Source organism: Trichoderma reesei (assembly GCF_000167675.1).
Source record: "Trichoderma reesei QM6a unplaced genomic scaffold TRIREscaffold_4, whole genome shotgun sequence".
Taxonomy (NCBI): domain Eukaryota; kingdom Fungi; phylum Ascomycota; class Sordariomycetes; order Hypocreales; family Hypocreaceae; genus Trichoderma; species Trichoderma reesei.
The window spans coordinates 68,580-96,249 of NW_006711151.1; the positions used below are offsets into that span (position 1 = coordinate 68,580).

Consider the following 27,670-nt stretch of genomic DNA (forward strand, 5'->3'; position numbering starts at 1 on the left):
GGAAATATTATCACACAGCTCCAGCTCTATCGTCAACAGTCTGCCCGCATTCTAAAGAGAGAGAAAAGAAATAATCATTCCAAAATAAGTTATGTGGCATGTAATGTATGTCAGAAATCACTACATTATGTCGTAAACGCACGTCAAGCCTCGCACAACTCCGTGATCTATAACATCTAGACACCAAGCCTCTATTAATCGCTTTACCTGATACGAGCCAGCCGTTCTCTGTTCATCCTCGTGGCGTCATCAACCGCGTCACTCTGTGAGGAAAGGATTAGCCATCCGATACCGGCAGAATCAGAAGAAGAGAAGAGAGTAAGAGGGGGGGATTACCTTGTTCATGATCCGGTCAATCTGCTTGTTCTGAGCATCCACCTCGTTGCCAATGGCCCGGCCGACCATGTTCATCATCTTGACCTGTCCCTCGAGCTCGGTGAGACCCTCGTCGATCTGGTCCTCGAGTTCGTCGGCGCCCTCCTCGTCGTCCAGGTTGAACTTGCCGTAGTCCTTCTTGCGGCCCTGCTGCCGGCCCATGCCCGTGTTCAGCTGGCGCATGTTCTGCTCCATGCGCTGGGTGGCTGCGTAGCCGTCTCGCCGCGTCGTCTCTCGCTGCTCTCGCTCAGCCCGATGACGAGCCAAGATCTCCTCATCGGCTCTTTGCTGGCGCTGTTTGGACGTGAAAGGGTTCCCCACGTGAACCGCAAACATGCTCCCGTTGAGTGTCTTGAGCTCTGCTGCTCTATCCTGGGCAATCTTGTTCTGGTTGGCCGCAAGGTCGAGGTTCTTCTCGGTGTTGTGCAGCCGTTCGCCCTGCGCACCAAGACGAGCCAGGGTGGCGCGCCCGACTTCGTTGGCCTGCCTAGCCATCTGCACCGAGCGCTGTACTGACGACACACTCTCCTGCTGAAGCTGTCTCTTCTCGGCGAGGATGGCCTGGGTGTCGGCCTCCTCTTGCTCCTCCTCTGTCAGTTCCCGCTGCTCGCCATAGCCCCCGTAGGAACCGCCAGAGACGGCTGACGCTGTGCTGTAGCCCCCAGGCGCTGGAGCAGCCTGCTGCTTTTGTTCGAGTCGCTGTTGCGCTCCGCCAAAGAGGGCGTCTCTGTTGCTGTCGGGGGCGTCACGGCCAAAGCCGCCGTAGCCTCCAGGGCCTCTAGCTCCCGATGAAGCGTTCTGCTGAGGCCCGCTGTCGTAGCGGTTGGAGCCATAGCCGCCGCCGGAGCCATATCGGTCGCTGCCGTAGCCTGAGGAGGCCGTCTGCGGAGGGCCAGCGTTCTGTCCGCCCTGGTACGAGTTGTAGCCACCTCCAGGGGGCGGTCGGGCGCCGTTGTTCGGCCCGCCCTGGCCCGGCTGGTAGGAGCCCATGTTGGCATATTTGGTCTGCTCGGCATAAGGGTCGCTGGCGCCTTGGTTGGCATACGGGTTGTCCGAGGGGGCGGGCGAGTTCTTCTTGCGACTGCCAAAGAGGGCGTTTCTGTTGGCGTCGTCGCCGTCGTCGCTCTTCTTGCCGAAGCCGAACTTCTTCATGGTGCTCTGCTGTGGTGCTGGTTCAATTTCAGGAAGGGTAATTAATGCGTTATGCCGCAGTCAAAGAGGAACGAAGAAGAAGGAAGAAAAAAATGCGGCACGTTGGTGTAGCGAGAGAAAGGAGATGTCACAGGAAGAATAGAGAACAAAGATGCAGTGGTGAGGCTTGGGTGTCAACTCCCTACTCGAGTCTTAATCTGAGCCACTCCCATGCGTACTAAGGTACTACTAGTACCCAGTACTACCTTGTAGGTACCAAGTTGCCCCGTAGGAACTAGCGTGCAGGTGGGACGAAGGACCCTGGGGAGACAGTTGGCCCACCTGTAGGGGACAGGATACCCCTAAGATATGGATCTGCTGCAGAATAATCAGATGGATCGATGAACTCTTCATATATTCGAGGAGTAACTGATCAGTATCGGGAGTACTTCCTCGCGCTGCGCATGGGCTGGATAGATATGGAACAAGAATCTGAGTCAACGTTAGGTACCTACTCTGTAAGCCTTGCAATAAGAGGCACTACCTAAGTAACTTTCTTTGTTATAGTGTTAGGTAATCAACCTTGAAGGCTACCTACCGTTAGCAGATTTTACACCGGGTGGCCAATTTTGGTACCTGGCGCCGTCGATATCTTATCAGTGACCTTCATACATGTGAAATTTTGAGACATCTACAGAGGAAAGGAACAGGCCAAAAAAAAAGGCAAGCTCCGACCAAGCAATGTCAAGGTGGTGATATTTCTCGTGCAGCCCCTCTCTCTCCCTCTTTTACCTCTCTCCCTTCTATCCTACTTTTCCACTCGACAATGGCTGCCCCAAACTCGACGGAACATGCGCCCAAGAGACGAAAAGTACGACAAGATTCTGGATCCGTCACGATTGGAGGCAAGGTCATCTCGGTAGCAGGATATCTTTCCTCCTCCTCCTCCTCCTCCTCCTCCTCCAAACCCAAGCAAGCCGAAGCAAGCAACCTGAAACCAACGCCTCCAAACGAGTCGCAAGAGCAGCCGTCGAAAGCCACGCCACAACAGCCGCCGAAGTCAGCGCCGCGTGAAAGAAACGAAACCCACAGCAAGTCTCGAAATGCAGGCGGCGCCAAGGAAAACCCGTTGCTCAAAGCTCGCCGGGAGCTGCCGATATGGCAACACCAAGACGAGATCCGGACGGTCGTGAAGCGCGCGGGCACCGACGTCATTGTCATTGTTGGAGAGACTGGTTCCGGTAAGAGTACGCAGGTGCCTCAGTTCCTATACCAGGAGCCCTGGTGCAAACGACACAAGGTCAAGCTGCCAGGCCGGCAAGAGGAGGTGTATGTGGGAGGCATGATTGCCATCACGCAGCCCAGACGAGTTGCTGCCACGACTCTGGCACAGCGTGTGTCAATAGAGGCGGGCACCCCCCTCGGCAAGGGACGGCCAGATGGGCTCGTGGGATACTCGGTTCGATTCGACCACCAAGTGCCCAAAGGAACAAGGATCAAGTTCTTGACGGAAGGTACTTTGCTGCAGGAGCTTCTCCGGGATCCCTATCTGAGACAGTATAGCGCTGTTGTCATTGACGAAATCCACGAGAGAAGCCTAGACGTTGACCTCCTGGCCGGCTTTCTGAAACAGATTCTGTTTGGGGATCAAACGCAACGAGGAGGCATCCCGCTCAAGGTGATCATCATGAGTGCCACGGCCGAGGTGGGTGTCATTCAGGAGTTTTTCGGCACCGCGGCTGCGGAGGGGAGAGAAAAGGGGAGCAATGTCGAGCTGCTTCGAATCAAGGGCCGCCAGTTCCCGGTCACGATCTTATACGAGCCCCGGCCGGTGCCCGATATCCAAGATGCGTTGCTGAAGAAAATCTTCAAAGTCCACGTCGAAGAGCCGCTGCCTGGAGACATCCTGGCTTTCCTCAACGGTCAGGAGGATATCGAGGCTGCGCAGCGGCTCATCGAGGAATATGCCACGACTCTTGCGTCCAACGTGCCCAAGATTGTCGCCGTTCCCCTGTATGGCCAGCTTTCGATCGAGGCTCAGAGCGTGGCCTTTCGACCCGCAAAGACTCCTCGCACGCGCAAGGTCGTTCTCGCTACCAACATCGCCGAGACGTCCGTCACGGTGCCCGGCGTGAGATATGTCATTGACTGCGGCAAAGCCAAGGTGAAGCAGTACCGGCCGCGGCTCGGCATGGAGTCGCTCCTGGCGAAGCCCATCTCGAAATCGTCCGCCGTGCAGCGTGCTGGTCGTGCCGGCCGTGAGGGCCCAGGCAAATGCTTCCGGCTGTACACGGAAGATGCCTTTAACAGCCTGCAAGACTCGGACCTCCCAGAGATTCTCAGAAACGATGTCCTTGGGGCCGTTTTAACCATGAAAGCGCGCGGCATACAGGATGTCATGGCCTTTCCGTTGATGGACGCACCAGAGCCCGCGGCGATCGAAATGGCCCTGCTACATCTGCATTTCTTGGGGGCTCTTGCGGACGACGGGACCATCACGGCGGCGGGCCAGACAATGGCCAGGTTTCCGCTTTCAGCTCCCCTGGGTGCTGTTCTTCTCGCAGCCGCGGGACCCGAGTTTGACTGTGTCCTCGAGGTGATTGACGCCATCTCTTGCCTCACGTCCGGAGACGACATCTTCATGCACGTACACTCAGAGGAGGGCCAGGAGGAAGTAGAAGCATATCGCAAGGATGTGCAGAGACGCGAGGGCGACATCATCACGTATCTGACAACGATGCAGATGTATGCTGCAGAGAACTCGGACCGGATAGACTGGTGCAAGAAGCGCAAGATCAACATCCGCAACATGAAGCAGGCGCTCAACATCCGCCGGCAGCTCCGAGGCATGTGCTTGAAGGAGAAGCTCCTCTCTGAGATGCCGCCGCCCGATCCCCAGCCGTTTACGCCTCTGTCGCCGGAAAAGGCAGAGTCGGTGATCAAGTGCTTCCTCAGGGGCTTCGCCATGAGGACGGCGATGCTGGCGCCGGACGGGAGCTTTGTGACGGTGCACGGCAAGCACGTGGTTGCCATCCATCCCTCGAGTGTCATGCATGGGCAGAAGAAGGAGGCCATCATGTTCCTTGAGCACGTCTATACCAACAAGAATTACGCAAAGAAAGTGAGTGCGATTCAGGCAACGTGGATTGCCGAGGCATTGGGGAGGTAGACGAAGCGATTTAGATGGCGTGTTTCAGTTCCATGATGATATAGAGAATCTGGATATTATTATATATAGAGAGAGAGAGGTCTTACTATACAGTCTAATTCTACAACTTGGCAGTTCGACGAAACGCCTTTGGAGCTGGGCTATTCGGCATCTTCTCCGTTGTGGTGCTTTTGGATGGCCTGCATCAATTCGTACAGCTGCTGGATTTGCTCGTCTATGGATCCGGTTTTCAGTGCCGTGCTCATGACGAGAGAGAATGTGGGAAAGGCTTACCGCTCATTTTCTGGAGTTTGCTCTGGTCGATCTTTTCGCCCACCCACGACTCGCCCTCGATTTGCTGAGCGTACATTTGCCATTCGGTGAGGAAGCCAATCTGAAAAGCAGGTAACAAGTCAGCGTCGCACTCATATTCCTATATCATCCATATCCGTAAAGTAGTGATGGTTGTGAGTAAGGCAGAGGGAACACCCCCCCCCCCCCCCCCCCCCCCCCCCCAGCAGCAATAGAGAACATTATCATCCGGCTTCTTTTCCCCCCTTTCACCCACTGCCCTTGAAACCAATCGCACACACACACAACACACACACACACACGTACCAAATGCGCAGGATTGTCCACGTTTCGATGCGCCCTGAACTCGGCCTTGACGTACTCGTCGCCGAGGACCCTCATGTCCGGCGGAAGGTGTTTTCGGTGCGCGCGCAGGAGGCGGCGGTAGAGCGGGATGGGAGGCAGGAGGGCCATTGGCTTGGGGCGCAGGCCGCCGTTTTGCATGGCCGAGGCCGAGGCCAGCCTTGAGAGTGAAGGGCGCATGATGTTGTTTTGTGCGTGGGTTTTATGTGTGTCTTATGATAGCGGTTGTGAAAGCTGAGACGAGGCGAGGCGAAGCGAGATCGGATGAGACGAGAAAAGATGAGATGAGGTTGATGCTCCGGTGAGAGGGTATGACATCAACTCGTGGTAAAGAGTAGTATGCGCTTAAAGTCTTTGGTGGTGATGAATCATATATGAGAACTCTGAAAGCGTAGCTGACAGCAATTATAATTCAAATGGTCAAGGTCGCATATGCGATGGCTGTTCATCAGTCGTTTTGAGACGACAGGCTGGTATGATATAGAGAGACTTGAAGTTGCTCGGCATGTCTGAGGAGGCTAAGAGAGGAATCGCCGTCTCATAGCCGCGGGCCCTAGTAGTAGCAGAGAGCAAAAGTCAATGGATGGGTAGCCCCACCAAACTAGGTACCAAACCACCAAACCCAGAAACTGAATCTTATAAAATCACTAACTCGATATCCGACTTTCATCTCTATACAGCCTCTGTATCTGCTTAAACACACTCTTTTTTACTCGTCTTCACCAGAGAGCATCTCAGTCCTCTCAGCTCACTCAATATAGCCACTATCAGAGATTGTGACAAGCCACCAAAAGTTCAAAATGGCCTTTTCCTTTGGCTTCTCCGGAGACGACATAGACGCCGAGCTCATCAACGAGCCTGAGTCTCAATCTCAACCCCAGCTTCAACCTCAACCTCACCCCCAGTCTGCAACGCAACCCCCCTCATCATACAGCGCCTTCCCCGTCGCCGGCAAGCCCCAACTCCCCGCAACCCTCCACCCGCTCTCCTCCCTGCTCGCCCAGCTCCCCTCCAAAATCGCCTACGACACCCTCGCCATCGACCTCACCAACGACGTGCCCCCCAATGCCAGCACCGCCTCCTCCTCCTACTACGACCCCCCCAGCCTGAGCCTCCCCCGCCGCGAGCTGTGGGACGTCCGCGTCCAGCTCATGGCCGAGGACGACGACGTCCTGTCCGGCTCCAGCGGCGAGGACCGCGTCGACGACGGCGGCCTCGGCAAGCACGACGTCAAGACGGGCATCTACGAGGGCGGCTTCAAGAGCTGGGAGAGCAGCATCGACCTCGTCAGGGTGCTCGCCGCGCAGGACGAGCTCACGGCCGCTCAGCAGGCTTCGTCTCTTCGTGTGATTGAGGTATGCCCACGGTCACTATGTACTCACTCACGATACTCCCATTCCCCCTCCCCCCCCCCCCATATCTTTCTTTTCATGCGTATATTCACTACCAGTTATCAAAGAAACAAAGCTGACTCATATACCTAAACAACAGCTCGGCTGCGGAACCGCCCTCCCCTCCCTCGCCCTCTTCACCTGGATCATGCAACGCCAGTCCCGCTCCCAATGGCCCCAGACCCCCTTCCCCTGCTCCCTCATCCTCGCAGACTACAACCCCTCCGTCCTCCGCCTCGTCACCCTGCCCAACTTCCTCCTCGCCTGGGCCCTCCACAACGCCGCCCATGAGCCCGCCCTCGCCGACGCCTTCAGCATCGAAGGCGAGCTCGAGCTGTCCCCGGGCATCGTCCAGGCCTTTGAGAACTTCCTCTCGTCCAGCGGCATCCAACTGTCCTTCATCTCCGGTGCTTGGTCCCCCGAGTTCATCAGCTGTCTGTACGATTTGCCGGCCTTTTCATCGGCATCGCCTGCGCCGAGGACGCTCATGATTGGAGCAGAGACCATTTACTCTCCGTTTGCCCTGCAGGCGTTTGCTCAGACTGTCTTTGCTGTGCTGGACCGTGAGAAGGCTTCCGGTGCTACGGCAGCCGCATATGTAGCTGCAAAGCGGCTCTACTTTGGCGTCGGCGGCTCATTGGACGACTTCATCGACGTGGCCCGGTCAAAGGGTGCCACTGTTACAGAGCTGAGAGAGGAGAGCGAGGGTGTACGACGCGGTGTGGTCCACTGCGTCTTGCAGAAGGAGTAACAGCACAATCAGCAGTCACAAATGATGCAGTCTCACGACATTGTCGATACTGAGCTGAGGGACGACGCCGCGCAGTTTTTGAATGTAATTCATTATCGAGGACACTCGATCCATAGAAATGGGAGGCCCTCTTCAATCTGACTACATGCATAGGCATCAAACAACCCCCAATATCCAGGTCCCCAGATCCAAAGATGCCATGACCTACGCCACAACATCATCATCATCCTTCTTCATTTTCCCTTTCGTTGAAACTTTTCGGTACACTCGGGGCAGTACCACGTGCCATTGGGTTCGCTCTTGAGCCCAACACAGGACCAATGGAACCACTCATAGGGGCAATTGTCGTTGTCGCAGGCCACCATGTCTCCATAGCTCACGTTATGGCATAGGCAGTACCGTTTGTCGTCACCGCCTTCTTCGTCGTCCTCGGCGTCTCCAAGCACCTCGTCTCCGTCGCCGTCCTTGCGGTCCGCCATGGGGGCCCTCGGCCGCGACTCTGGACCGTCGTCTTCCTCGCCGCTGCCGCTACCAGCGTCCGACAGGTCACTATCAGCCGTCGACGCAGGCGAGTTTCGGTTGGACGCCTTCTTCACCCGTGAAAGCGACGACCTGTTGGGCGGCTTCTTCCGGCCGGTCATGGTCGGCGTGCCTCTGCGACCCCCTACACCCGCCGCGCCCTTGACCGATCCGGCTCTCGGCCCAGCACTGCCCGCCCGGACAGTACTGCCGGCTCCGGAGCCAATGGAGCCGCTCTTGGGAATGCCCGGCCCAAGGGACGAATGTCTCGCCAAACCACTCGACGTTGCGGGCAGGTTTCCGGGCCCTGTGATGGACCGTGGTCCTCTCTTGGTTGCCGGTCCCGCGGAGCTCTCTCGTTGCCTGTTCAGGATGATGCTTGCAGCAGGCGTGGCTGGTGCGGAGGATGGATGCTGGTTGTATTGTGCAACATGTTGCTGGGCCTGGGATTGTCGGATCTGAGGGTGGGCGGGGAGCCGGACCAGGGCCGGGTTGGCGGAGCCGGCCACGGGGTTGCGAGGCGACGCCTGAGCACCAGCCGGGTTGATGTTGTTGGATAAATTCAAGGTGCGGGCCGAGGGGGCACTGTGATTTGCCGCGCTGGGCCGGATGAGCGAAGGAACCTCGTCGGGGTCTGTGAAGCCTGGCTCGGCGCGGTCGTAGAGCAGCTTGATCTGGACATCCAGGCTCCGCACATGCTTGTCCATGACGAGCTGCAGCCTCTGCATCAGGTTGATCTTGTCTTGTGAGAGCTGGTCGGCGCGGGCATAGCTCTCCCGAATCTGGGCTCGCAGCATATCCTCCTTGGGATTCGGCTCATGGCTCCCATTTGTCTTGATCCATTTCTGGATCTTTGCATCACGGTCGTCAATCATGCGGATGCATTCGTTGTACTGGCGGTCCTTGTCTGCGACCTCCTCCTGGATGAAGCGAATCTCCTCGGGGAGGTTCTGGACGCGGTTGATCCAGTCATCGAGGATCAAGCCGGGGTCGAGAGGCTCTGCCTGCGGCATCCTCTTGACGAAGTCGATGGACAAATCGTCTCTAGGCATGATGGTTAACGACTTGGCGACGCCGAGACCACAGAATCTGACGATGTAACAGATGACGGATAGACAACAAGGACTAGCGGCGAGACGGCCAGGCTAGTAGACGAGCGATGAGGCGGGTGTAATTCGATAGAAATGAAAAGGCTATTATGAACAGGACAATGTGCCGCTCGCTGTTTGCGAAAGATGACAGACAGAACAAACAAGAGAGGCAGCAGCGCGGGCTGAGCGAAACAAGCGTAAATGAGCTGAAGAAGCAGGCTGGTGCTGATATCAAGTCATGTGCATCTAAGGCGCGGCTGTTGCTCTCATATATATATAGTATATATGTGTGTGTCTGTGTGTGCGTGTTCTTGTACCCGCAATATCAAGGGCGGAACCTTCAAGATGACGAAGGTAGATGCGTCAAAGAGGATGAGAAGAACCCAGATGCGATATGAATACTAGAGAGGGCATACGCCATCTAGATAGTAGGTAGTTGGGGACACGAAGCAGGCACAAGACAGACGAGCGTGCGTGAGAGCGCGGGCAGCAGTGCGGTGCTTCGTGCTTCGTGCTTCGTGACTCGCAACTCTGGCAGCTCTGGAGCAGAAAAGGCAGAATGACGACCAGACCAGCTGTCCGAGCACGAGTCCGACCGAGTCCCCGCCAAGGAGAGCCGTCCGTCCCCAACGAATGGATGCGCCGTTCCAGCTACTGCTGTGGATAGGAAACGGGTCCAACCAGCCCTATCCCAGGCAGGACAAGACAGGGAAGAGGAAGGGGAAGCAAAAAGAAGAAGAAGAAAAGAAGAGCAGCGGGTTGTCAAGAGCAACGGCAACGGCAACGGCAACGGCAACGCAAACAACGGGCGCAGATCGGGCTCGACAAATTTGGGCCGGGCTCACCTCGATGGCCACGGAAGAGGAAGCGCAACAACTGCCCTATCCCTGCTCTCTGAGTTCGGCCGAGGATTTATGCGTGAGTGAGTGAGTGAGAAACTCTTGGTAAGTGTGTGAGTGAGTGAGTGAGTGAGTGAGTGAGTGAGTGATTCTTCGTGGAGCTGCTGGAGCTTCTCAAGGCGGAGCGTAACGCGCTTGGCGGCGAATGGGTGCGTGAGTTGGGTTGCCGATTTGGAGGAGATGCAGAATTAGCTGGTGAGGTTTATGCACGCCTGGGACGAGTTGATGGAGGTTGGGGGGAGGACGAGGGTGGTTCTGCAGCCACTGGCGGCGAGTTCCGAGGCTTAGCCACAGCGCTGTACATACGGTGCAGGTGCAGGTGCAGGTGCAGGTACAGGTACCAATACCTGGTGGTGGTAGCGGACAATGGCTGTACCAGATATTTGCAGCACCCAGAAGCTACCCTGGATAATATAACAGAAACTTAGGTACCCTGGAATTGGATCAATCGCCCCAATTCTTTATAACAGATGGAAGATAAATGGCAACTACGGTTTTCGCATTTCAAATCACTCAAGTATTGCCCTTCGAGAACGTTTCAATCTTCACACTCTCTCACAGGTCAGTACTGGTATCAGTACCTGAGGTACTCTACAGTACCGTCGACTCGATCGAGTTGGCCTTTCCCAAATCCGATCCACGTGACTATCGTCGTTTCAGTGTCAAACTCAATCCAGTCTGGATTACTCAGCCTTCACCGAGGCGCAACAACCTTGTAACTTTCAGAACTTCATACCTTACTCATCCTCAACATCCGAACAAATCACCATAAAACAACAACAACAGCAACAACAAGAGAATCAGCAGATTCAGTCTGCCTTTAGCATCTTGGGTACTCCTTGGGCCTCATCTGGATGAAGCAGCATAATGCACACCCACACACATTCTGATCGCTGTAGCTGAACCAGCACCCTCACTCTCCCCTTGCCGGTCTACAGCCAAGTGGAGGACGCCGCATCTCATCCGCCAAATTCATCGCTCTTCGCTGCATTTCATACACTCGCTGATACAATCTACCATCAAGCATCACGCTCGACATAATCCCCTCATTCTTATCCTTGGCTTTCCATCTCCCATAATCACACCAGTCACACCTAATCCGCCACCATGGACACGTACAGATATCGGGTTCCCAAGCCCAACTACCTCCCTCACAATCTCGACGCCGACCTCGAGCGCGACATAGTGGAGGAGTACACCCAGCCTCTCGGCATAGCCAGCGACGCCGACAACGCAAAGTTCTACCAGCAGTGCAAACGCCTGGCCGAGTCATCAGGCATCACCCGCCCCAAGGGCTACAATGTCTCCTTCCACTGCAACCCCGAGATGGAGAAGCACCACTTCGGCATGACACATCCCATGAAGCCCTGGCGTCTGACGCTCTCCAAGAGCCTCATATACTCCTACGGCATGTCCTTCGCCATGGACAACTACCTGACCAGGGCCGCGACGTACGAGGAGCTGGCCTCGTTCCACTCCACCGACTACCTCGACTTCCTCGGCACTGTCCTCCCGGAGGCGGTCCCTCGAGACCTCGAGAACCAGAACCCGGATCTCAAGTTCAACCTGGGCGGCTCCGACTGCCCCCTGTTTGACGGCCTCTACGACTACTGCTCCATGTCTGCCGGCAGCGCGCTGGATGCCGCGCGCAAGATATGCTCGCAGCAGTCCGACATTGCCATTGCGTGGGGAGGCGGCCTGCACCACGCGAAAAAGGCCGAGGCCTCGGGCTTCTGCTACATCAATGATATCGTCATTGCCATTCTGGAGCTTCTGCGCTTCTACCCGCGCGTCCTGTACATTGACATTGACGTGCACCACGGCGACGGCGTCGAGGAGGCCTTCTTCTCGACCGACAGGGTCATGACCGTCTCCTTTCACAAGTACGACCCCAACAACTTCTTCCCCGGCACCGGCGCGCTGGACGACAACGGCCCCAAGAGCGAACACAACCCGGGCGCCCACCACGCCGTCAACGTGCCCCTCCAGGACGGCATCACCGACGAGCAGTACGACTCCCTCTTCAACAACATCGTGGGCCGCATCGTCGAAAAGTTCCGCCCCGGCGCCATCGCGCTCCAGTGCGGCGCCGACTCCCTCGCCGGCGACCGCCTCGGCCGCTTCAACCTCCAGGTGCAGGGCCACGGCGCGTGCGTTGAGTTTTGCAAGCGCATGAACATACCCATGATCCTCTTTGGCGGCGGCGGCTACACGCCCCGCAACGTCGCCCGCGCCTGGACGTACGAGACGAGCATCGCCATCAACTGCCAGGACAAGATCAGCCCCATCCTGCCCGAGCACGCGCCGTGGAGGGAGCACTTTAGGCAGGACACCCTCTTCCCCACGATTGAGCAAATTCTCGGCGAGGCCCGGGCGAATAAGAACACGGCCAAGAAGATGCAGGACATTGTCAACCACGTCACGGAGCAGCTGCGCTTTGTCCAGAGCGCGCCCAGCGTGCAGATGCAGGTGATCCCCCCGGACCTGGGCAGCTTTCGAGACGACGTCGAGGAGAGGCTCAAGGAGGAGCAGGAGGAGAAGAACGAACAGCTACGAAAGGAGAGGGAATCCGGCGTAGGAACTGCCATGGAATTCTAAATCGAAACGGAGAAGAGAAGAAAAGAGATAAAGAAAGAAGGACAAAAGAACAATTTGAACGACGACTCATGAATGATATATCATCTCTAACCCCCTTCAAGATCAACCTTGAAGAACTTGGAGGCAATAACCAATAGACAAACACACATGTACAAAAAGACAAAACCAAGAATATCCAAAATCAAAAAGCATTAATTAAGACACCAAGCGCTTGTACCACCACCGGGGAAGGGGCACATGTCTGCTACGGTAACATACATCACACGCGGCGACATGGTGGCCACGCAGCCAGGGGGGGACGGCAGAAGGAAGACGCAGGTGCATTAGTGGAAGGCCGCTTTTTCTCTCTTTCTAATGACCTTCCTGGTATCGCGAGATGCCCCCCTACGATCCGTCTATCCCAAACTTCTCTATGACACGCCAAAAAGAACGGCGGGACAAGGGCGCGTCCCTCCCCTCTTCCCCTTCCACCAAGGCGCCTCCGCAGCAAGGAATATGCACACAAAAATATCCAATTATATGGTTCTTGAGAAGTATAAGACAAAGTCAACAAGCCAACCCATCAAGCAAAAACGAAACTCATCGCCCAGCTACCCCTCTTAAAAGTATCGGATAACGGCCTTGCCACCAGAGGGCATCGCCGTCTATTGCACTCTCGTTAGCATTCCTTTGGTCTTTTCTTCCTGGAGATGACGACAGTCGATGGTCTGGTGAAATCCAAGCCATTCAAGGCATTGCCCAGAATCAACGTCGTGAGGAAAATTTGAAAACTTACCGTGCAACCTTTGTCTCCACCGGTCCAGGCTCCGTCGATGTACGAGCACTTGCTGTTGACATCACCCGTGATCTCAATGTTGAAGTCGAGCTTAGCCGAGCTCGTGGGCAGGTTCTCGAAGATGGAGAGCCAAGTGATGCCGTCGGCAGTTTTGCCGGTGCCAATGTTGATGGGAGACCAGTTACCAGCTCCCCTGGGGTCGAGCGGGCTGTTCCAGACGCAGGCATCCTCGACGGCGTAGCCCTTCTTGTTGACGTAGTACTGGGCGGACGTGGTCTTGCCATCCCACACGTAGTAGTCGGTCTCGTCGGGGTTGGTGAGCTCGATCGTCTCGCCAGCAGAAGTACACGCGGGAATAACCATGCTCTCGATACCGGGGTAGTCGGTACGGCACGTGCAGACGGAGTCATCGAGGTCGTTCTTGATGGTCACGCCGCCAGCGCCAGCCTCGCACAGCTTGGGGTGGTCGGGACGAGTCAGCTCGAGGAAGCCGTCCTCGTTGCAGTAGAGACCGCCAATGGACTGCAGAGTCGCGCCCTGAGCCTTGGGCCACTGGGTCTTCTGGTAGCCGGGAGGGCAGGCATAAGAGCACATGGCTCCCTTGCTGCACGTTTGGCCAGCGATGCCGGTGATGATGTCGCTGATGCTCTGCGCATCCGGGCTATAGTTAGGCACAAACTGGAGACCGGACCAGCCACCAGTGCCCAGCCAGTCGAGGGCCACAGCGCCGTACTCGGAAGGGAAGGTTTTGCACGAAATCTTGCCGCTGGGGAAGTCGGCGTCCAGCCCGGTAGCGCCAGAGGACGGGCTCGACTGGGCAGGCTTCGAGGTCTTGGGGGGAGGGGGCGCAGAGCTGGTCGTGGCCTGGGCCGTGGTCGTGGGCGGCGGCGGCGGGGCGGAGGTGGTGGTGGGAGCCGCTGGCGACGAGATGGGCTCCTCGACGAACTGGGCCCTCAGGGGGGCGGCGCTCGAGGTCGCAGGCGGAGGAGGAGGCGGCGGGACGAAGGTCGGGGTGGTCTCTCCGACGATGATGTACTCGCCCTCGGCCAGACCGGCCTTGGCCGTCGCGGCATCGACAATCTTGCCGTCGAGCTCGAAGACGGTGGCGGTAGCTCCGACGACGACCTCGGTGACAACATCCGGAGCGCGCTTCTCGACCCTGGCGGCAGCGTGCTTCTTCGCATGGCGGTGCGCGTGATGGTGGTGGTGAGAAGGCGTGGCAGCAACGCTGGCAGCCAGAGTGGCAGCAAGGACGGTGTACTTCATCTTGGGCGGGCTGTCTCTAATGCGCACTGCTCACGAATTGCCACGGGTTAGAACGAGTCCCATAAAGCGGTTTCATATCGTATCGCGATTTGAAATGACGGGTCGAAATAGCGGAGGAGAAGGGTGTTGGTGAGGTGAGGGCATGGTGAGGAGTTGGTTCAAGACCTCGTCTTTTTCCCCGGACGTTGTTACTCAGTATTACTCACCTGATGATTGATAACAAGAGGTGCCTGGGGAATTCAAGAGAAGAGAGAGCGTATCAATACGAAACGAAACGAGAGGAAGCGTGATGAGCCAGAGTATAAAAGAGCGTGATGGAGAGCAGACAAACTCTCAGTTGGAAGAAAAGGGCCCAACACAAGTTGATGATGATGATGAACAAGGAAACAAGAGTCAAAAGGGAGGAGGACAGGACAGGTAAAAACGGAGCTGTAGAGCATGGGGGTCGAGGCCCTGGTCGGTCTCCATGGCATTGACCCACGGAGATCAGTCCCCTAGAGGCCAGGGATGCCCAAAGCGAGACAAGGGGGTGCCACTCCTGAGAAGGGGTTGGCGCTCCGGGAAATTGCCCTCGGCCGCTGGTCTGGCGCCAAAAAGCAATGGATCGTCTTTTCGCAATATGCCTCGATATGCATGGCCTTTGTACTGCTACTTGGTTCCTGGTTTCATGCATGTTGCGACTTGTGCTGCGACTCGCATATGCAGCTTGCGATTGCTGGCGCTGCTGGCGCTGCTGGCGTTACTGTGTGGTAGCAAATGTTGTTAGTACGTTGTGTTTGACTGAAGCATCGCACGAGCTTTGTACCTGTACCCAGAGGACGCCGGCAAACGGAGTGTGTAATTAGCCATGCGGACGAAGAGTCTCCCCATCTCTCCCCATCATCTCTCTCCATCTCTTGACACGAATGGGTATCGGCTGCTTCGTACAGGCTCGGAGTAGGTTCGAATGCCTCTGCTTCCCCGACTTGTTCACCGCATTCCTCATTGCCTGCTGCCGGCACGGAACCTGTTTCCCGGCACCTCGCATCAGCCGTGGCCCGTGATGCTGTTCCAGGTCTAAGAGGGGGGGGGGGGGGGGGAGGCTGGTTGAGTGTCCAGGGCCGCTTCCACCTTGATTCCTTTCCGTCTCCATGTCCAGGTACGACTTACTCGTGCTACAGACAGATGATGCCCGCGTTCCTACACAGTAGGTAAGGTAGCGCGAGTGATGCAAGCAAGCATGTATGTACTTGTACACGTGCGAGCACAAGCGCTTGCGTGGTCAAGCTGCGAAGCATTGACGGCAAAGAGCCAAGATGGCCGGGTGCTTGGCACACAAACCCGCGGTCCCTTGGTAGCGGATATACAGGCACCATGACCAACAAGAACGAGGCCTGGTCCGAGGCACTGAAACGGCCGGGCCTGGACAGAGAGACTGCTAGTAGTACTAGTAGTAGCAACTGTGTTAGTGCACGATCGCCGCCGCACGCAGGCGTGAAGAAGGCCGGGGGGGTTCTGGTTCTGGTAAGAAGAGAGAAGGGGAGAATAAGATGCAAGACGAGATGATGGCCAGTTGTGGCGATTGGGTAGGACGAGAAAGCGACTTGGGCGGCTGAGTGGCACGGGGGAGCTGCCAGGCACAGGGAAGGTGCATTTCGCTTGTGCCAGGCAATTTAAGAATTCTTGGTGGTACGAATTGCGATGTACAAGTACTAACAGGTACTAATAACAGGTGCTGTATGTGAGGTACCACTTGTGATGCACCTGTGGTTTCTGAGTTGACGAGCGCATGACACGGTGCTTGCGACCTTGATGTCTGAGCATATAATTCCATGCTTGTCTACTGTATCTGATAAGTTTCAGATCTACGAATATATAGCACCACTATGGCACAAATACACTCGAGTGCATAAAATAACACTCGTACTACCTAATAGTCATATCTACTTGTAGAGTGCGATGAAGCTGGCTGCGAGCAAACGATACGCGTGTATTTCCCTCCATGTTTGTGTGGTATTTGACTCGAGGTGGTGTCAACCTGGAAGAGCAACTGCGCTTTAGTGCCCTGAGGCTAGTACGAGTATGTACTAGTTGCAATGGTGCCTGGCGCTAGTCCCGTTGTGGGCAGATTCTGTTCCCTCTCCTGAGCTGGGCTTTTTTTTGGCCTTGGCCTTCAATGGTCTTGGACAACGGAGGACGCCGGTTTCTCAGCCGCTTCTTTGACCTCCATGTGATTTCGAGCCGAAGCATGTGTTGGCCCTTCGAGGCTGTCTTCCTCATAGTAGTAATAGCGTAGGAACACATGTTCTGGAAAGGAATAATACCGATGATGTGCATCATCAGAGATCCATGATGCAGCGATACGAAACAGTGCGGCATCTTGCATCTGGATACTACGGGTGTTGGCCTGTCCATGCCAGTAACCACCCAATTACCAGTTGACATTTGCCTCTGCCTTTCGCTGCATTTCTACCCATGGCAACGTGTAACCAAAACAAATGGTCGGCGCAAAGAGTGCCGGATACTCTACCTGTGGCATCTCCTTTTTCGTTTTCCGCCTTTGGTTCGCCTTTTCCGTTCAGAGAAGCAGGCCTATCCTGAAGCTGATGACAATCTGCGAAGCACACGATGGCCATGATGGACCCCCCCAGTTGTCCTGCGTGAGGTCCATGCCTCAATCCTTGGCCTGGGTTCAGGGGCCAGACTCCTTCCGCCTTTTCTTCTTTTCGTCTTCTTCTTTGTTCGATAAGTCTGTCAAAGGAGCCGGGAACTGGGTTTATCGGCCTTTGTCTTGCGCAGGCGATAATGTTCCGAGACAGGGCATGCCCGCAGCTTGCTAATAATAACATCCAGGTCACGGCATGCTGGTAGACAAGGTGATACTTCGTATGTGTAATCGTACCTATGGGGTGCGGATGACAAGTGACAGACGCCACGTTCAGCACCATGACGGCAAATCCCAAGACACTGGCTGTTGCTATTGCCCGGTGTTGGTTCAGTGGTAAGAGGATGATTGCATTGTGCCAGCCTTGCTCTCATGGTATCCCATACTACCTATCAGGATCTCGTCGACAAAGACTGGATTATGGTTAGGAGGTAGATGAATCGAGTTTCTATAATATTACCTCCAAGAGCAGCACTCATCTGGATAGCTTCTGCCACAAGTGATTCACTCTGGTCACCCGTCTGTCGATCGACGCTGTTCGTAACCATCGCACCTCGTATTACTCCATACGGGCATTCCGAATGGCGCAGGGCGATGCGTGCTTCTTATGGCACCGCCATTCTGCACAAAAGAGCGCGACCTGTTCCGCACCACAGAAGATTCTACGCAATTCTTCGACGTCCAAACCCCCGTGGCTGTACGATCCTGCCATTGGCCCAGTACCAGCTGGGAGGTAGATAGCAGCTGCTAAGGAGAGGAACGTGACGAGTTAGGGGCAGTTCGCTGTATTAACAAGAGAGGCTGACTGCAACTCACACCCGTGCCTGGCAGCAATCGGGTAACTCTCGGTACCTTGCATCAGTACAGTAGAAAGTAGGTACGAGGTGCGAAGCAGTTAGAAGACCATGAAGCCTGTAAGATGACGTCGCCCTCCGAGTGGCTGAGCCGAGATTCATCTGGTCTCTTAAGCCGAGTGTATGGAAATCGGCATCGCAGTGCCTGCATGACTCATGGGGTTCATTCCCGAAAACACCTTCCAGTCAACACATTTGAAGCCATCAACGGTCAAGTCGACAGTGAAGTCTTTTCCAATGCAGATGTAGAGAGCATCGAGGCAAGGAGGGACAGACAAACTCGCTCAGATCACGATCCGACGCCTCGGCACAAGCAACTCGGGTGGAGAGCTCCATTATCCCAGCAGCATTTGACAACCTGGAAGTGGCTGACGCTCGGCCGCTTGTCCTAGTGGCCGGTGGTTGACACCGCCACGAGCGGACCCAGTCATACGGACAGTATCAGAGCCTTGCGGGAGCACGGAGAGAGCGCAGGTTTTGTCAGGCTTGTCGCTTCGTAAGAGTTCTGTGGAAACGCGATGCGACAAGCGGCTGGCTGGCGAACGAGAGCGGCCCTATGGCTCTTCCATGTCACGATGTAGTCATGCTACTGCCCTTGACCGAATGAGCGAGTAACTGAGTGAGTGAGTAAGTACTACTACTAAGTGAATGAGTGAGTGAGTGAGTGGATAAGACACGAAGGGAGCAACAAGCTCGAGAAATGGCTTCCCTTTACAAACGCCGAGTAACAACAGAAGACTTCAACCTCTCCATTGGTCCACCCAGACTGACGTATCCCCTCCGGACCTCGACAGGGGCCTCTGCTCTCCAGCCACTGATGTAGACATTAAAGGGGAGAGCCTTCTCTCACCTGAAATAACGGGCGCTGGCGTGGCACTGCCGCCGACGCCGTGCATGCAGATAATGCGCCAACGGTCGCCCAGTTACCTCCCTCCCTTGCGCTCTGCCTGTCGGCTTCTCTTCAGCGGACAGACAGTTTCGATTCGACTGGTGCTCCGGCCAAGTTCACGAACGGGGGGTTGACAAAATTCAGCCCGCACCGCTCTTCTGGGCTGGCTTCATACCAGCCACCTTTTCCAGCCGCCTGTCAGCATTTTGCCACTGGCGGGCTGATGCTAGCATGGGGGCTGTTGAATAGTCTATGCCTTCTTCTTTTTGTCTCAGAGGGAGGCGCAGACTTTTGCCAGTGTGTCAGCGTGAAGCCTTGTTTGAGACAGTACGGTACGGATTCTCGTACGCGGCATTGCGAGAACTGGTGATTGTAAGGAACATCGCGCGCCAGGGTCAAGCCGCCAAAATTCTCGACTGACTATCAGGACATGATGATTCGGTATAAAGCTCAACATCATGGCCTCGACTGCCCTTGTAAAATAGGGAATCGGAGTTGGCTCCGTAGTGCAGAACACACAGTGCGCGATCCTTGCCAGCTCCCGCGCGGAATATCGCCAGTCCTGCTCTGGCAGAAGGCCGTGCTTCGTATGTACTTGAGGCTGTCTGTCTGCTGGACAGAGCGCAAGTTAGGCGGGAGTATTCGGAACGCTCCGCGGTCGTCTGCCTCAATGCGCGTGGCTCGATGCCCCGTCATGTGTCACCACGGCAGCTGCGGATCGAGATGCGCGCTAGCTGGCCGTTATTAGGTAGTAGTACCCAAGCCAGATCTGTTCTTCCAGTCTGCTTATTATCCCCTCTGGAAGCAATTGGAGTGTCTTCTGGCTAGATGGGAAGTTCTTTGCGCAAGGCAAGGACGTAGCAATTTCCTGAAGTTCGTACGGTGTAGTAGGTGGTAAGTCGCAGCAGTATTAATGATACTGTAGAGAGCCAATCTGGAACGGGCGAAAGAAAAGGGCAAGCGCTGCCCGGGAACTCCGTATGCGGACTGCTCCTTGCACTATGACGGCATCCATGATCGCATCGACTTGCAGGTTTTTCTGCCCACTCGCTTGCCGCAAGAGGCAGACAGATTGCTTCATTGGCGGAACTTTCCTTTTCCAACCAAGCAGCACTGTTGCTGTATGTACCTATTACTATAGGCATTATTCATCATCAGTCGAATAGAGTTAAGGTAGCTAGTACTTACCTATTACCTTACATAGGTAGGTACTTACCTTATGCCTCGATGAATTGACCAGAGGTTCCCATTCATTCCCTCAGCCTTCTGTGTCTGTGAATTTTCAGCCGTAAAAGGCGGCCTGGCCTGGTGGCAGGTGCAAGAGTGTGGCGCAGGCAGCCCACTGTCCGCCTTTTATTGTCCGCCGCCCTTGGCCTGCACAACAACCGACGCGCTAGAGGCTAAAGCTGCCAAGGTCCAACCAACTTCAACCACCTTCTTCCCATCCCCAGCCTGTCATCCAGCCCCAAATCCAGGTCTTCATCTCCATCTTCCCATCTGCCATCGTCGCCCGCCTTTTGCCATCGCCATCGCCATCACCTGCCAATTCCGGGCCCTCGCCGAGCATCCGCCTGCTGCATATCATCCGCCTGCCTGGCCTCGCATCAGTCAGCCCTTCTGAACCGCAAGGCTGTCGAATCTCGTCGCGGGAGCAAAAAATTACCCTAGCTCTCGCCACAATCTCCAGCCACACCTCGAGCAGCCTCGAAATGGTGTCGCTGCTCTAGTAGCTGCCTCTTCCCACCTTTGCGACTGCATGCCATCCGTCCCTCTGGCCTCGCCGTCGCCTGGATTTCTCCCGCTCATTGCATCTTCATATGGCCTCTCAAGCCGCTGCCATTGCTGCCGAACCCCCACTCTCGCCTGGCCCGACTCCAACCCCTCCCCCAGCTCTCCCTTTGGACGACGTCGCGAGACTGCCCAAGCGCCGTCGCGAGTCTGAATCCGAGCCGTCGCGTGCTGCTGCCTCCCACGGGCTCAGCTCCCAGTCGCCTCCCTCCAAGGCCGCCAAGCTGCTGTTGGCATCTGGCCAATCCCCACTCCCGTCGACCGGCGCTGTGGCTCTGGAAGACGAGCGACGGCATCGAGAAGGAGAGGCAGGAGAAGAACGACAGGAAGAAGTTGTAGCACCAGCACCAGCAGCAACGTCTACAACAGCAGCATCAGCAGCAGCAGAAGCAACAGCACAGACAGCAGACGGAGACGCTCAGCACGACCAGACTGCTAATTTACGCGCAGACGACGAGAACCACAGCCAACCAGCCCTACTGTCCCTCTTGACTGCAGGAAACCAAACCATGAGCCGTCCATCAGACGCGCCTCAGCTGGCCCCCACAGCCGCTATGGAGCCCTCCTCCAAGCTTGCCACGGCTGCCTTGTCCATATCACAAAACAGTGGCGACCGCATCGAAGAACGAAGCGAGTTAACTCAGAGTCCCGCGAGCATTGCCGGCGCACAAGTCACCGAGAGCCCGACAGCCATGGAGGTCGACGTCAAGGGCGATTCGCTCGTGTCCCAGCAGGTTGCCGTGCAAGAAGAACGGCCGCAGCCGGGGTCCCTGTCATATCCGGGCTCCTTACAAACGACCGGCAGTATGCCGGATTCGCCAGTCCGTAACATGAGCTTTCCGATGCCCTCCCAGAGTCAGGGCTCTCCGCCGCCGTCGGCAAACAAGAAACACAAGTGCCCGTACTGCAACACCGAGTTTACTCGGCACCACAACCTCAAGAGCCATCTCCTGACGCACAGCCAGGAAAAGCCCTACGTATGCACCGACTGTCAGATGCGCTTCCGCCGCCTGCATGACCTGAAACGCCATGGCAAGCTTCACACGGGCGAGAAGAACCACGTGTGCCCCAAGTGCGACCGCAAGTTTGCCCGAGGCGATGCCCTCGCCCGCCACAGCAAGGGAATTGGCGGATGCGCTGGCAGACGGCCGAGCATGGGAAGCTTTGCCGATGGGGACGAACTGGACGGCGGCATGGAGGGAGACGAGGCGGTCATGTCGGGCATCGCATACGACAACGTTGATGAAGAAGAGCTCAGGCGGCAGAGCCTGCCCAGCATGGGTGTCCAGCATATACCAGGCGGCCAAGCGGAGCAGTATAGCGCCCACTCTCGAACTTATCCCCCGGCTGGAGCAAGAGGAGCCACTGCCGCCTCGCTGTATGCCCCCAGCGGCGCGCAGAACCCCGCGGCTACCACCGGTAGCTCGAGCGTCTCAAATAGCCTCGGGGGCAGCCACACGCCGAACACCAGCATCTCTTCCGTGGCGGTTGGGGGCGGATCTGCTGGCCTCTACGCACAGGCTGGCGTGCCGGACGTTGCGAAGCCGTTGAGCCCCGGCGGCGTCCAGGCCCACGATGGCTCTGGCGTCGTACGGCAGCGGTCGCCCAGCCTGTCTCAGCAACTGCAGCAGCAGCAGCAGATGGGCAGGCGACAGTCGGATATGCAGTCTCCCCACGGCGGACAGGGCAGACCAAAGCTTCCCGGTTTAACCCACCCAGGATACGTCCCGACAGGCTCCCAGCCGTTCTCCCACGGCCGCCCTCCCGCCGTAACCGCAACGGCAGCCCCGGTTCAGGCACCGGCACCGGCACCGTCGAGTGGCGATAGCGGTAACATGTTTGCCCAGAGCGACCCAAGCGTGTGGGCTTACATACAGACGCTGGAAGACAAGGTCAAGTCGCTGTCGGATAAAGTTGTCTCGCTCGACCACGAGATGTCTGTGATCAAGAAACAGCTCCAAGGCAATGAAGGGGTGCCTGCGGGATGAATAGTCCCGCGAGTCTCGTTTCATTTCTCAAAAAGCGTCTAGGTGTTCTGGAAGAGGTGTTCTGGAAGTGGAAGGGGGAGCATGGTTTGTTGAATCTACATTAGAATGCGTTTTGCTTTCTTTTACTTTTTTCCCCTGGACCCTCCTACTGGTTTCTCTCCTCGATGGGCACCAAAGGTCGTGTTCAGGGGGGGGTGAATGGCGTTTCAAGGCATGGGAATCAGGGCGGATGGTTCAAACCTATGACACCAACAGATGGCGATCATGGTATAACGATTGTTCCTTGTTATTCTTGTAGTATACAGACTTGTGCGATTAACTCTGGCCATGGCATTTGGAAGGTCACGTCTGTTGTTGCTCTCTTGTTTTCCTTCCTGGCCATATGTTACTAGTAGAGTAGTGCAAGAATGGAGTGACGCCTTGCTTCCGAGTGGTTCAGGTACATGAAGTCTGATGCTCATACTGACTGAAGACGTTTCGACTCTCTCGCGGCTTAATTATGAGTATGAGTAGGTACTGAGAGTTTCTATCTGACGGTTGTGTGGCGCAGCAGTCTCGATGCCTCGAAATGGAAGACGTTGGAATTGATATCAAAAGGCACCTGCTGTGGTCTTGTCCGCACTGTATGTAAAAAGACACACCGTGCATGCACTGTGCACGTATACGTACCGCAGTGCTTGAATGGTCACGTCACTTTTGGCCAGGGGCCGCACAGCCCAGAGCTTGGCGCATCAATGAGGTAATGGCACCTGCCACGGGTTGAATCAAGTGCCCGGGCCTTTGCTGGCAGGCTGATAAGGTGCCTGGTGGCGCGCGCTGGGGCTTGCGCTATCAGACTTCCATCATACACCACGACCTACCATTACATTCTTATTCCTAAAGGCCACCCATCGAGTTGACGAGAGGGTCCGGACAAGGACGAATACGAAGAGGGAAGAAGACGACGACGAAGGAGATCAAAGGGACGGACGAACGATAAGGAAACAGGAAAAGACGGATAGAGGAGGGCATGAGCACCTGTAGCGAACAGATCCGCATATACCCATCGTCTACCTTCTTTGAATCCTCTAGTCTCTCGAGACTCGTTGCGCGAACCCCCCCGGGCCACTCGGCCAAGGCAAAAAGAGATACGAACCACGAGCCCTTTATACAAAGCGATCCCGAGTGAAAGAAGAGAAAGCCCATGCTTCTTGCTGCTTGAGGACGACGAGAGTCAGCCAGCATAAGCCATCGCGAGCTGACCCCCGGGTCAAGCGAACCCAACCATCATGGAGACGACCAAGAAGCCCCTCCGCACCGACGAGAAGGGCGCCGTGGACCCTAACGGCACTATCATCACTAACGGCGACCATGACTACCTCGACAACTCGGAGAACAGACCATATCCTGTCCTGCCGGACGATGGAAACCCCCAGAGCTACGAGTTCGGCGCCTGGAGGGCCGGAGGCATCCGCTTCGCCCCTTTGCGCATGCCCTTCCCTCGCCGGCTGCAGACCGCCGCCGTCTTCTTCCACTGCATGACCATTGTCGTCCTCATCTCCCTGTTCTGGTTCACCTGCGCCAACCCTTTGACCTGGCCCCTGCTGGTGCCCTACCTGGTGCATCTGAGCGTGTCCAACGCGGCGACGGACGGCAAGCTCAGGTACCGGTCAGAGTACCTGCGGTCCTTGCCCCTCTGGCGGTTCTTTGCGTCGTATTTTCCTATGAGGCTGCACAAGACGCATAACCTGCCGCCGGACAGGCGGTACATCTTTGGCTATCATCCACACGGCATCATCTCCCACGGCGCCTGGAGCGCGTTTGGCACAAATGCCCTCGGCTTTTCGGAGAAGTTTCCCGGCATCACCAATACTCTCCTGACGCTCGAGTCCAACTTTCGGCTGCCCTTTTACCGCGACTATATCCTGGCCATGGGCATGGCCTCGGTATCGAAGGAGTCCATACGGAACACTTTGACGCGTGGAGGACCCAAGAATGACGGGAGGGGCCGTGCCGTGACCATTGTCATTGGCGGCGCCCGTGAGTCTTTGGAAGCCGAGCCGGGCACTATGCGGCTGATCCTCAAGGGCCGCAAGGGCTTTGTCAAGATGGCTCTACGTACGGGAGCTGACCTTGTGCCGGTCCTGGCATTTGGCGAAAACGACTTGTACGACCAGCTCAGCCCAAAGACGCACCCGATGGTCCACAAGTTTCAGATGTTCGTCCTCAAGGTGTTCAAGTTTACGCTCCCTGCGCTCCATGGCCGAGGCATCCTCAACTACGACGTTGGTCTGATGCCCTACCGCCGGCCGGTCAACGTTGTGGTTGGAAAGCCGATCCGCATCGACGTAGAGCCTTGCGAACAGCCGCTGCAAGAGGACGTGGATCGGTACCACGACTTGTACATGGAGGAGATTGAAAAGATATGGGAGGCTTACAAGGATCAGTTTGCCAAGGGACGAACGTCTGAGCTTGTGATTTCCGCATGATTTGGGCTGGCCTCTGATGTCGACGTTTTCTGGTTTGCGCTTGTTTTACTGAGCTACGGATTATGGATATCGAATATCTTGGATTTTCTGTCAACTGATTCGTCAATGGGTGCCGAATGCTGAATCGCTGGGGAGGTCGCGGGTAACGCATCTCTGAACCGTAAGGCAGGCCTTTGGATACCTGGGATATGAAGCGAGGTCTCTTTTCTCTCTTGGCTTTCCATTTTGTACATTTTGTAGATGTTCTTATCTGTCCCCTTTGCCTTCTTTCTTCTTGTTGTCAAGACAAAAGCTTGAGCGAGAGTTGGTCCTCTTTCTCTGTCCTCTTGAAGCCGTTTCTCATGAGCCTCGTTTAGTATGTCGCCCAGTCTCGAGTGTTGCGGTTGATGTAAGTGGCGGGCAGCTTATGAAGGATCACCTGACCTCGCGTCAGCCTTAGACGCGGTCCTCTAATTGAACCGCGAACCATCTATTCTGCGTCAACCCCATTCTTGCATTCTCACTCCAGCCGATTCCTGCGTCTTTGCGTCTTCTTGTTTTGCACGCAGTACCAAACTGTAAAGTCACAATGCCTCGGCTCACCAGAGGCAGCCAAAAGGCAACCGTCAAGCGCGAAGCAAAAGAAGAAGACGAAGACGTCAAGGACATGGACTCCAAGCCAGCAAAGCCCATCGCCAGAACCGCAGCAAAGCGAAAAGCAGCAGATTCACAACAAGATGCCGAGGAACCTCTTGAGCAGCAGAAGAACAAGAAGCAGCGCAAGACGAAAGCACAGATCAAAGCAGAAGAAGAAGCCATGGTCCTGGCAGAACGAACAGCCGTGTCTTCCCTGACGAGGGCAATGTACATTGGCGCCCACGTCAGTGCCGCAGGAGGTAAACACACAAATCAAACCTTGACAATGATTCTCTGCCCTGCAGGCCAAGGAAACTGACATTCATTGTCCTTTGCCGAACCACAAAAGGCGTCCAGAACTCCGTGACCAACGCCGTCCACATTGGCGCAAACTCCTTCGCCCTGTTCCTCAAGTCCCAGCGCAAATGGGCCAACCCTCCCCTGACGCCCGAGTCCCAAGCCGGCTTCGTCTCGCAGTGCAAACAGCACCACTACCATGCCAACGAGCACGTCCTCCCGCACGGGTCATACCTGGTGAACCTGGCGCAGGCCGACGCGGAGAAGGCCAAGCAGGCATACGACAGCTTCGTCGACGACCTCGCGCGGTGCGAGCAGCTGGGCATCAGGCTGTACAACTTCCACCCGGGATCCACGGGGGGCGACACCAAGGCCGCGGCGATTGGGAGGATCGCCGCGCAGCTCAACAAGGCGCACAAGGCCACCAAGACGGTCGTCACGGTGCTGGAGAACATGGCGGGCAGCGGCAACGTCGTGGGGTCCACGTGGCAGGATCTGAGGGACATTATCGCTCTTGTGGAGGACAAGGCGCGGGTGGGCGTGTGCATCGATACGTGCCATGCTTTCGCCGCCGGCTACGACCTGCGGAGTCCCGAGGCGTTCAAGGAGACGATGGATTCGTTCAACGACATTGTCGGCGCAAAGTATCTCAAAGCCTTCCACCGTAAGCCCCCCCTCCCCCCTCATTCACCACCCCCCCCAAAAAAAAACACACAACTAACACAGTTACCCCGTCGAAAGTAAACGACAGCAAAGCCCCCCTCAACTCCAACAGAGACCTCCACGCCAACATCGGCACCGGCTTCCTCGGCCTGCGCGCCTTTCACAACGTAATGAACCACCCGGATTTCCAGCACAAGCCCATGGTCCTCGAGACGCCCATCGAGCGGAAGACGCCCGACGGCAAGACGGTCGAGGACAAGCAGGTCTGGGCCGACGAGATCAAGCTCCTCGAGAGCCTCGTCGGCATGGACCCCGACACCAAGGAGTTTGCGAGGCTCGAGGCGGAGCTGCAGGATAAGGGCGCGGAAGAGAGGCGTAGGATCCAGGAGCAGGTTGACAAGAAGGCGACTAAGGGGGTGAAGAAGAAGAGGGGTTCCAAGGTGAAGAAGGAGGAGACGAGCGATGAGGAGAGCGGGTAGGGGAGGGATAGACAAAAGAGAAAAATACTCAATGGCATGATATGGGATACGCGCCTGGAGTTTGGATTTTCTTCTGGGGCTCTTTGTATCAAATACCGCTTCCCTGTATAGTATGTACAATTGGGGTTCTTCTAATGGACCATACGGCTTTGCCCATATGCCCAAAGAAGGGTTGTTAGAGGCTTTGCTTCTCAAATCATGATCAATCAACAGCTGTATACGAGAATAAGAGGTCCAATGAACCAACTCACGAAGCCAAAGCAATCTTTAAGAAAAGGCGACATGGAGGAGGCGGAGAGAGAAAATGTATAGACAAGTATGATAACATTGCTGGGCATAAGACATACACTCTCTCTAATGTGGGGGCTATCATGACAGCAAAGGATA

At 56.0% G+C, this 27,670-nt stretch overlaps 11 protein-coding genes across 11 annotated transcripts; 7 read left to right on the forward strand and 4 right to left on the reverse strand.

Moving 5' to 3' along the window:
* Positions 1 to 300: 300 nt before the first annotated feature.
* Positions 301 to 1,631, reverse strand: TRIREDRAFT_75662 (t-SNARE protein; the record flags this gene model as incomplete). Its single annotated transcript, XM_006963275.1, has 1 exon — positions 301 to 1,631. Exon 1 carries the CDS (start codon positions 1,525 to 1,527, stop codon positions 301 to 303), a length of 1,227 nt encoding a protein of 408 aa, XP_006963337.1. The 5' UTR covers positions 1,528 to 1,631.
* Positions 1,632 to 2,332: 701 nt separating this feature from the next.
* Positions 2,333 to 4,675, forward strand: TRIREDRAFT_75664 (uncharacterized protein; the record flags this gene model as incomplete). The annotated part of the gene is made up of 1 exon (XM_006963076.1): positions 2,333 to 4,675. One exon carries the CDS (start codon positions 2,333 to 2,335, stop codon positions 4,673 to 4,675), a length of 2,343 nt encoding a protein of 780 aa, XP_006963138.1.
* Positions 4,676 to 4,815: 140 nt separating this feature from the next.
* On the reverse strand, positions 4,816 to 5,488 carry TRIREDRAFT_2776 (uncharacterized protein; the record flags this gene model as incomplete). Its single annotated transcript, XM_006962981.1, has 3 exons — positions 4,816 to 4,889; positions 4,949 to 5,048; positions 5,273 to 5,488. The coding sequence occupies 3 exons, from the start codon at positions 5,486 to 5,488 to the stop codon at positions 4,816 to 4,818; spliced, it is 390 nt and encodes a 129-aa protein (XP_006963043.1).
* Positions 5,489 to 6,108: 620 nt separating this feature from the next.
* On the forward strand, positions 6,109 to 7,450 carry TRIREDRAFT_104659 (uncharacterized protein; the record flags this gene model as incomplete). The annotated part of the gene is made up of 3 exons (XM_006963077.1): positions 6,109 to 6,363; positions 6,436 to 6,663; positions 6,800 to 7,450. 3 exons carry the CDS (start codon positions 6,109 to 6,111, stop codon positions 7,448 to 7,450), a joined length of 1,134 nt encoding a protein of 377 aa, XP_006963139.1.
* A 233-nt stretch (positions 7,451 to 7,683) lies between these two features.
* TRIREDRAFT_58119 (uncharacterized protein) lies at positions 7,684 to 9,021 on the reverse strand (the record flags this gene model as incomplete). The annotated part of the gene is made up of 1 exon (XM_006963276.1): positions 7,684 to 9,021. One exon carries the CDS (start codon positions 9,019 to 9,021, stop codon positions 7,684 to 7,686), a length of 1,338 nt encoding a protein of 445 aa, XP_006963338.1.
* Positions 9,022 to 9,405: 384 nt separating this feature from the next.
* TRIREDRAFT_104661 (uncharacterized protein) lies at positions 9,406 to 10,817 on the forward strand (the record flags this gene model as incomplete). Its single annotated transcript, XM_006963078.1, has 4 exons — positions 9,406 to 9,414; positions 9,636 to 9,982; positions 10,388 to 10,520; positions 10,620 to 10,817. The coding sequence occupies 4 exons, from the start codon at positions 9,406 to 9,408 to the stop codon at positions 10,815 to 10,817; spliced, it is 687 nt and encodes a 228-aa protein (XP_006963140.1).
* Positions 10,818 to 11,066: 249 nt separating this feature from the next.
* On the forward strand, positions 11,067 to 12,557 carry TRIREDRAFT_57220 (uncharacterized protein; the record flags this gene model as incomplete). The annotated part of the gene is made up of 1 exon (XM_006963079.1): positions 11,067 to 12,557. One exon carries the CDS (start codon positions 11,067 to 11,069, stop codon positions 12,555 to 12,557), a length of 1,491 nt encoding a protein of 496 aa, XP_006963141.1.
* Positions 12,558 to 13,156: 599 nt separating this feature from the next.
* Positions 13,157 to 15,819, reverse strand: TRIREDRAFT_104664 (cell wall protein; the record flags this gene model as incomplete). Its single annotated transcript, XM_006963277.1, has 3 exons — positions 13,157 to 13,201; positions 13,333 to 14,560; positions 15,782 to 15,819. 3 exons carry the CDS (start codon positions 15,817 to 15,819, stop codon positions 13,157 to 13,159), a joined length of 1,311 nt encoding a protein of 436 aa, XP_006963339.1.
* Positions 15,820 to 20,802: 4,983 nt separating this feature from the next.
* On the forward strand, positions 20,803 to 22,761 carry TRIREDRAFT_75672 (uncharacterized protein; the record flags this gene model as incomplete). Its single annotated transcript, XM_006963080.1, has 2 exons — positions 20,803 to 21,131; positions 21,240 to 22,761. 2 exons carry the CDS (start codon positions 20,803 to 20,805, stop codon positions 22,759 to 22,761), a joined length of 1,851 nt encoding a protein of 616 aa, XP_006963142.1.
* An 857-nt stretch (positions 22,762 to 23,618) lies between these two features.
* On the forward strand, positions 23,619 to 25,531 carry TRIREDRAFT_120566 (uncharacterized protein). Its single transcript, XM_006963081.1, has one exon. It carries the CDS (start codon positions 24,030 to 24,032, stop codon positions 25,227 to 25,229), a length of 1,200 nt encoding a protein of 399 aa, XP_006963143.1. The 5' UTR covers positions 23,619 to 24,029; the 3' UTR covers positions 25,230 to 25,531.
* Positions 25,532 to 25,797: 266 nt separating this feature from the next.
* TRIREDRAFT_58076 (apurinic/apyrimidinic endonuclease-like protein) lies at positions 25,798 to 27,283 on the forward strand (the record flags this gene model as incomplete). Its single annotated transcript, XM_006963082.1, has 3 exons — positions 25,798 to 26,104; positions 26,194 to 26,805; positions 26,883 to 27,283. 3 exons carry the CDS (start codon positions 25,798 to 25,800, stop codon positions 27,281 to 27,283), a joined length of 1,320 nt encoding a protein of 439 aa, XP_006963144.1.
* Between the last annotated feature and the right edge of the window lie 387 nt (positions 27,284 to 27,670).